Source organism: Adiantum capillus-veneris, chromosome 6 (assembly GCF_014529385.1).
Source record: "Adiantum capillus-veneris isolate H3 chromosome 6, ASM1452938v2, whole genome shotgun sequence".
Lineage (NCBI taxonomy): Eukaryota > Viridiplantae > Streptophyta > Polypodiopsida > Polypodiales > Pteridaceae > Adiantum > Adiantum capillus-veneris.
The window spans coordinates 65,556,673-65,565,630 of NC_140936.1; the positions used below are offsets into that span (position 1 = coordinate 65,556,673).

At 41.6% G+C, this 8,958-nt stretch overlaps 1 protein-coding gene across 1 annotated transcript; it reads left to right on the forward strand.

Annotated features, from left to right (window-relative positions):
- The first annotated feature begins 4,221 nt into the window (after positions 1 to 4,221).
- Positions 4,222 to 7,942, forward strand: LOC147455633 (protein NRT1/ PTR FAMILY 3.1-like). The gene is made up of 6 exons (XM_086513737.1): positions 4,222 to 5,484; positions 5,531 to 5,553; positions 5,681 to 5,926; positions 6,066 to 6,905; positions 6,978 to 6,988; positions 7,081 to 7,942. The coding sequence occupies exons 1-6, from the start codon at positions 5,010 to 5,012 to the stop codon at positions 7,940 to 7,942; spliced, it is 2,457 nt and encodes an 818-aa protein (XP_086369863.1). The 5' UTR covers positions 4,222 to 5,009.
- The last annotated feature ends 1,016 nt before the right edge of the window (positions 7,943 to 8,958 follow it).

Genomic DNA, 8,958 nt, shown 5'->3' on the forward strand with positions numbered 1-8,958 from the left:
TGTGTTAATGAGTCAACACCTACACAATTCTGTGATGTAGAAGGCTATGACATAGTCCCTATCCAAATGGTGGAGTGCTAAGGAACAAAATGCTTTTGACAAGCTCAAGGAGAAGCTTACCTCTCGACCGGTCCTCATGCTTCCCAATATCTCAAAACCATTTGAGGTCCAATGTGATGCTTGTGGTGATTGCCTTGGAGCAGTTTTGCTTCAAGAAGGGCATGCCATAGCATATGAGAGCCAAAGGCTCAATACTGATGAACGAGTCTTGGGCATTTATGAGAAAGAGCTTTTAACCCTAGACACATGGAAGCACTACTTATTGGGGAGTCCATTCATTCTACAAACCGATCACCAAAGTCTAAAGTATTTCATGACGCAAACCAAGCTCTTCGACAAACAAATGAGGTGGGCAAATTTTATTTCACAATTCAATTTCCATATTGCTCACAATGCTGGTAAGCACAATCAAGTGGCTGATGCACTTTCACGAGGACCAAAAGTTAATGCGGTGTCTAGAGCTACTCACACAATGATCTATCCTCTATAATAGATGACTATGCTACCGACCCTGATTTTAGAGACATAATGTCAGCCTTTGCTTTGAGGAAGAAAGAAGAACCATTCACCTTGCAAGATGGTTATCTTCTCCACGGCAATAGGCTATGTGTTACCCATTCCCTTCATGAGAAATTTATGTATGAATCCCATGCTCCTCCCTATGCGGGGCATAGAGGTATTCAACCTACTCTTCGAGGAGTAGAGACGTACTTCTATTGGCCTACCATGAAAGTGGACATACAAGAGTACGTTTCAAAATGTGTAGTATGCCAAAAGACCAAATATGATAGAGGGAAGCAACCTGGATTACTCCAACCATTGCCTATCCCAAATTCACCATGGGAGAGTATTTCCATGGATTTCATCTTTGGATTACCCAAGTCTATCCATGGGAATACGAGAATATGGACAATAGTCGACAGGTTAGCAAGCAAGCACAATTTATTCATGTCAAAAAGACTATTAAGGCACACCAAATGAAAAATCTCTTCATATCTCAGATTTTTAAACGCCAAGGATTACCAACATCCATCTTGTCAGAGAGAGATCCTAGAATGACCAGTAATTTCTGGAAAGGTCTCTTTGAAAATCTAGGAACAAGATTGAATTTCTCTTCGGCCTATCCCTCACAGACGGATGGCCAAAGTGAGATAGCCAATCTTACGATACTCAAGAATTATGTTACAGAAGTAGATCAACACTCACAATGGGAAAAGTACTTATCTCTTGTAGAGTATGCCTACAATAATATTGTACATACTTCTATGGGAAAAGCACTGTTTGAGATCATTGAGAAAAAACCTAAAAGTCCCTTGCTACTCAAAGTACATGGGAAGATATTCGTTGCCGATGAGTATAGCCATGACCTACAAGAATCTTTTCAAAAGATTAAGGAGGCTATATCCATCTCTCAACAAAGGCAAAAAGCTTCTGCTGAAAAGCACAGAAGGGCCTTAACGTCCAAAGAAAATGATTGGGTCTTACTTAAGTTTCCTAAGGCTCGATTAAGGCAAACGACGGGTAAAAATCCTACGGGCCATCAAAAGTTTTATGCTAAGTTAGCGAAAAGATAGTATGGTTAGTGGCTTCCACGTTTGTAATTATATGCAGTCTCTTAATCTTATATTGAGCCCCAATTAGATAGGAATCCATTTTTACACCTTGGCTAAGGTATAAAAACCAATTTTAATAACTTCAAAACCTAAGTTTTGGATAATAAAGAGTAAGCGTTGTTGCAACAGCTCAGTGATTGTCTACTGTTTCTTCAATCTCTTATCTCTCTCGCGTACGGTATTGCATTGCTGTTCTGAGCATACCAATGCGTTCGCACGTGAAAGCTCTCTCTTTTAATGTAAGTTTCTCGTGATAAAGTGTGCTTTTAGTCATGCCCGTCTACGAGCTGTTTTTTGTTTCCTATGCACAATACACGCACTAAGACTGGATTTTGACCTTAGGAATAGATAGAGCACGTCTAGAGGAAGCTATAGAGCCCTTCTGAGACCAAGATCGACAACCCTAAAATAGGCCGGTTATCTTATGCGCGACTTTGTCCAAGTGTCAAAAATGGCATTTGAGCATATGAGAGTGTAGAGGATATTTTGCCCGTGCTAGATATTAAGTTTCATTCCATTTGGAGACCTATAGCTACATAAATTTGTCTGGATAAGGTTGCGGTAGAGAAAGTAGCTTTTGGTGTAGACATGACACACACTTGAAACTTAGATAGTAAAAGCGACATAGACTTGGGTTTTGTGAGAGATTGGCTATCTCTTGTAGCCTCCAGCCACTAGCCAGGTCAGCTACGTCCCACAGATTGACATTTTATGTTTATGGTTTTCACTTTGCTAGCATTGATATGGTGAGGCTTGGCAACCGGCCGACAACTTTAAAACTTCACCTCCTATAAGAAACCTTAGCACACTGCTTTGGAGGTACCACTAAGCTGCTCCCAAAACCTAGCAAATTTAGACAATTTGTGGCAAGTTAAAAAAATTTCCTAAGGCTTCTCAAAATTCATACTTGAAGTCCACATATTTTTTGTAATGACTTAAACTTAACACAGCTACTTTCTACTTTTAAACTTCTATAATTGCTCTAGATCATCTCCTTTGTCTGGTACCTTTGATCAAGGCTTTTTTGGATATATTCATCTTTCCTTGGCCTGTATCTATGACTTAGATAACTAAATAGCAATTACCCTTGCTCTTTTATGGACTTCTCTCTATTTGGTCTCAAGCCTTTGACTAAGCTAGTCCATAAGCACTTAATCAACTTCAGTTGTTCTTTTTTTATTTTCCATGGACTTAAGTGGCCAAATTAAAATAGAAAATACTTTTAAAAGATTAGAAATTAATTTTCATGACATATCTTGTACTTTTTGGTGCAAGAAGGGGGGGTATTATCTGGGGTATAGAAAGGGATAACATATAATTTAAAGACTATTGAAAGCTCTACAGCATCAAGAGATTCTGTTGTGCGAGTGTCGTGAAAGTATGTTGCGAAGCTTGTCAAAAACAAACTGCAAGTGTTCTGTTGAATCTATAAACGTCATAATGCTCTGTTTTTTCTTGGTAGGACCGGTATGCTTTGAGAAAAGCACGGGACTATAGCTATGATACCACTCTAAGGAGAGGTCACCACGTGCCGACATAAAAAAACAGATGAGACAACTTGAAGCACTTCAAGTAACACTTGAATTGAAAGAGTTTCATGACACACGAGATAGGGAGTGATCGGATTCCATCCAAAAGGAGCATTGGTCCCAAACCCTAGCGCCCCTTTTGGTATTTCTTCATATTGCTTGAAGTCAGTACAACAAAGATTACGCAGCTCCGCTTTGCTTTGATCCTTCTCCTGCAAGGCAACTAGAGAAGAGAGCCCGCCCTTTTATTTAAAGGCCCAAGGCCTCTCAAAAATAGTTACATGAAAAGCTACAACTCCTAAAAGCATCTGGTCTAAAAGCACCTACTTCAAAAAGCATCTTCTCTCTAAATCTGCCATCACATAAAAAGAAAAATTTCATGTTGCTACCACATGGCAAACTGTCAGCAAAAAACGCGACATCCCTACAACCTGTTAGCGTGATTTATGAGCAGTCCGTATAGCTGTTGCCACGTCCATAATTTGTTACGCACGGTTATTTGTGTGTGTGTGTGTGTGTGTGTGTGTGTGTGTGTGTGTGTGTGTGTGTGTGTGTGTGTGTGTGTGTGTGGGTCCTGCTTTATTTTAATGATCTAAGGTCATTAGGATAGGGTCCATAAGTTGGTAAAGACTTCTTTTAAAAGTTCTCCCCCACTCAGCCAGGATCTATAAGAACTTCTACTGCTTCATCTTCGTCTAGGGTTTAGGCCCCTCAGTCGGGATTTGCCGATTGGATATATCAGTTCTTTAGTGGCTTGACACGTCAGCAATTTGTGACAAATAGTCTCTCTCGACCATTCGGTGGTGATGAGTGAAATCAATCTTGAATTTTTGATGTTGTAAGCATTTGTACGATCTCAATGTTCGACTTGGCATGTAGGAGTTGGCTTTTATGACAGAGTACAAAATTGTCTGCAATCAAAAGTCCCTTAAACGAGCAGGCGCATTTACACAGTAAAGAATATAGCCTAGACAATGAAACATCAAAAAAGTTATTATGCCTTTCTCCTTATTCTCCTCTAGGGCATGTTTTAACATGCCAAAACCTTTCAAAAACATTTGAGTTGAAGACAAAAGGGTGACTGTTTAATAAAACAATGAGGTGGTGGTGCCTGCAGGCCGAGTCGTGAAGTTGATGCTACCGATGGCGCTGGCTCCATCTCTCATAAACACATCTTCAGTACAAAACGCTTCTCTAACTGTTGAAGGGAATCAAGTTAGAGATGAAAATCGAGGGGAGTCTTTTAATGCTATTTTCAAAGAAAGCACTATTTTAAGGGCGGCGCGCCATAGAATGTGCATGCGAGCATAGATCGCACACGTTTGCAACTCTCGCAGCTCGATCATCAGAACGCAGCAGAATGGTACAACCCAAATCAGCATTTTGCTTTCTCTTGTGCTAATTCCTCCTTGAGCATTTCAAGCTTGATCATCATTTTGCTTGTTCTTGTGCATTTCAAGCTGGGTAAACAGTACTACCCAAAAAAGCAATTTGGTTTTTCTTGCGCTAATCTCACTTGGACATTTCAAGCTGGGATAAATGGTGCTACCCAAAAAAGCAATTTGCTTTTCCTTGAGCTAATTCGCACTTAGGCATTTCAAGCTACCCAAAAAAGCATTTTGCTTTTCCTTGTGCATTTCAAGCTGGGGAAGGATCGATGGTACTATCCAAACCAGCATTTTGCTTTATCTAGTGCTAATTAGCACTTGGGCATTTCAAGCTGGGAGAACAGCTGGTATTACCCAAATCAGCATTTTGCTTTTCCAAGTGATAATTCACACTTGGGAATTTCAAACTGAGCAAAAATATGGTACTACCCGAAACAGCAATTCTTTCCTTTTTGTGTAGATTAGCACTCGAGCATCTTAAACAAGACAAAATGCCACTGCCCATGATTCAGCATTGGGCTCTTTCTTGTGATAATTGGCATTTGAGTATTTCCTGCATTAATGACTCCACTAGACTAGTCCTTAGCTCAAATTTCAGCTCTCATCTCACCCGCCATGTTGTTCTGCAGAGCTCCAAGCACCGTGCACGCGTCAGGCCACTAGTGGACAATGACGTTATTGCAGAAGAGTATAGCAAGAGTTTCAGCTTCCATACAGCCCTCAATTCCGAAGAGGACATCAAGAATATCAGCATAGAATCAAGCACCCATGATTCAAAGGAGGCCAGCAAGAGTTTCAGCATTGAGGAGTTTCACTCTACAGTAGAAGAGACCAAGGACAATGTTGATCCCCACATCAAGAGGGGAGGATGGAGAGCAATGCCCTTCATTTTTGGTGAATAACAGATTCAAAAAGGCCTGCAAGAGAATTTATGTGGTAGAGGAAGCTGCTTGGCATGCATGCGTGCGCATGTCCCTCTATGTTGAGAGAGAGAGAGAGAGAGAGAGAGAGTGCATCCATTTTAGGTGGTTCTGACTGTACATGTATTTTGAATTTTATCTATTTCTATTTTCTGGAGGACTAAACACAGATTTCTTCTTCGCGCAATGATATTGTAGCCAACGAGATTGCCGAGAGGCTGGCTGGCATTGGGTTCGCTGCAAATCTCGTCACTTACCTGACTAAGAAGTTGCATATGAGCAATGTACACGCAGCCACTTTTCTGACAAACTTGAATGGAGCTGCCACCTTGATGCCAATCGCTGCAGCAATTGTCGCAGATACATACTTGGGCCGATTTCGGATGATCGTTATTGGCTGCATCACTTACTGCCTTGTATGAGAACTCTTCTTTTGCTGAATCTACACGCACGCACTCGCGCACATAAGCATACAACAATACAAAGATCTGCATACCGAGCTTCTATCATAGCTCTAATTGAGATGCAAGGCAGACTCAACCATAAATGTAAAATAGTTGCAACTCTTTGATCTTATGCTCACTTGAATGGAATTTCCAGGGAATGACGCTTTTCACACTCTCTGCAACAATACCATCTCTACAACCTGGACCCTGCTGCCCAACAGCACCACAGCAAAATGCAGCATGCTGCCCACAGGCATCCCACCGGCAATTGGCCGTGGTCATGGCAGGATTCATGATTTTGGTCATGGGAACGAGTAGCATGCGCCCATGTGCAGCGCCATTTGGAGCAGACCAGCTATTGCCTGAAAGCAGTAAAGAAAGCAGTATGGGGGAAGTTGGTGAACGTGATCCGCACAAAATCATGAAAATGAATATTGGAAGCTTCTTCAACTGGTACTACTTCTTCTTGTGCACATCCGGCCTAATTGGTTTGACAGTGATCGTATACATCCAGGACAACATCGGGTGGGGTTTGGGTTTTGGCATTCCAACAGGCTTCTCATGCTTGGCTGCAATCATCTTTATTGCCGGCTCACCTCTTTACTATAAAAAAGCCCCCATCGGTAGCCCTTTCATCTGTCTCACTCGTGTGCTGGTGGCTACCTTGAGAAAGTGTCGACTCTCGACAAGCAAATATATAGGCCCTTTGCATGAGCTCTCTCACAAGGAATTTGCTGTTCAATTTCCAGAATACCAGGCATCCCTTTCACACACTGAGCAATTCAAGTACTCTGATCTTCTCCGATCCTTCTCTTGCATTTTCTCTTGCATCTCTCTTATCCATGTATGTATGTATGTATGCATGCATGCATGCATAAGTGTGTTTGGGGCATGCATGACTGAAAACAAATGCATTCATACCACTCTAACAAATGCTCTTAGATTTGATGTGAATTAGGATAAAAAATTGAATACATTAAAGTAAAAGCATATAAACTGATAGAAGCCTTACATAACATAGGAGGTGGAAATGTTTGTGCGCTCCCACCCGCTCCAACCAAACAGACCTCTTTAAGAGTTGGAATGACATAAATAAGTCCTTGATTGCTTGAGGATTTTTGCAGATTTCTGGACCGTGCAGCCATGAAAATGCCGGAAGATATCAACGAAAATGGCAGCTTGAAAACATGGAGATTGTGCACTGTGACGGAAGTGGAAGAGTTGAAGATCATCCTCCGTATCGGCCCGATATGGGCAGCCAGCATCATACTGATAGCCGCTGCCGCTCAACAATACACCTTCTCAATCTTTCAAGCACAGACCATGGACAGACACGTGGTGCATGGGTCCTCTTTTCAAATACCACCTGCTTCCATGGCTGCCTTCTCCATACTAACCATCTTAGTGATGGTGCCATTATACGACCGCCTTCTTGTACCGATAATGGCTAAGATAACCGGCAATCCACGGGGCATTTCCCTCTTGCAAAGGCTGTCGGTGGGGTTTGTGTTGGCAATGGTGTCGACAGCTGTGAGTGCAGTGGTTGAATTGAAGAGGAAGGCGGTCGCAAAGGAAGCAGGGCTTCTAGACAGTCCATCAGCCACCATCCCCATGTCTGTGTTCTATTTATTGCCTCAACAGATTATAAATGGCTTCGCAGACTCTTTCATGTCCATCGGGCATTTGGATTTCCTCTACGATCAGGCCCCCGAGAGCATGCGCAGCACTGCCACTGCGCTTTTCTTTACCAATTACGTAGTTGGCAGCTATCTGAGCAGCTTGGTGGTGACACTCGCCGATCGCTACACAAGAGGCTCCAACGCTTGGCTGCCTAACAATCTCAACCGCGGCCACCTCGACTACTTCCTCTGGTTGCTCACAATCCTGCAACTTGTCAACTTTCTCATTTTCTGCCTCTTTGCATATCGGTATAAATACAAAATCGTCCTGTATCAAGACCACACCCACAATGTGGCAGCACCTTAGAATGGGTGAGAGTGGTAGCCAATCCACCAAGAAGAGCTTACTAGGCTAAAGGGTAATTTAAATCCTCAAAGGGACTAACAAAGTCCTAAGGACTAGGACTAAGGGACTCTCCTTTGACGTACAGAAACGCACTTACACTCTTGGTCTAGAGGATTTGAACTAAATCAAACACACCCCAATGTGGAGACCAATAAGAATGAGTTCACTGTGTAAAACGTAAAACTGCATGGTCAATATCTCGAGCATTAACACCTCCTTCATATTTTCAATTTACATTCCCAGTCTTTGTCAAGTTTCTAACAATTCGACCATCCTCTATATCCTACCCTAGAAAACAAAGCTATCCAAAAGCAAATGTAAAAGCATGATTCTAGATCCAAAATCTCTATATTATATATATTATAACAGTAGAGTGGTCGTTCTTTACACATGTCTCAATTTCAAGGTTTAGGCTTGGGAAAGAAGAGAGAGAGCGTGCAAAAAACAGCGTCGTTCGCCAGCCAACTATCAACTCTTATAGTAGAGACCAATAAGAATGAGTCCACTTTGTAATTAGACTCCATGGTCAATATAGCAAGGATTAACACCTCCATCACATTTGCAAATTCCCCATAAGTTTAAGAATATTAGTGGTATTTTCTAGTCATGAGTGGTGTCCTGCACAAAAATCAAAATATATAGGAAATGAAGGAACAAAGACGTATCACTAAATCAGGAAGATGCATTAAAGAGAAAGTTACTTTTTCTTGGATGAAAGGAATTTCTTTTGAAAAATCTTTATTTCCATTGGTTAGTCAACGTATTCTCTCAGTAATGCACACAAAATAGTGTGTAATAGAGGGATTATAATCTTCAAGGGAGCTATCTCCTTAATTTTTTAGAACTCAAAATCAACCTGTGTGGAAATTACATAAAGTAATCGAGTTAATATTGCAAATAATCTTGATCTATAGCGGAACTCGGCTTATAGTAGAGGAGGGAGGGTGTCGAGCCCGCTTCCACTCTCTCTCTCTATC

Excerpts from the sequence above, each read along its gene's own strand:
- LOC147455633 (XM_086513737.1), top strand. The coding sequence starts at position 5,010 with ATGGTACTACCCGAAACAGCAATTCTTTCCTTTTTGTGTAGATTAGCA. Across the intron at positions 5,485-5,530 it reads AGCAATGCCCTTCATTTTTG|AGGAAGCTGCTTGGCATGCA; the intron begins GTGAATAACAGA and ends TTTATGTGGTAG. Across the intron at positions 5,554-5,680 it reads AAGCTGCTTGGCATGCATGC|ATTTCTTCTTCGCGCAATGA; the intron begins GTGCGCATGTCC and ends GACTAAACACAG.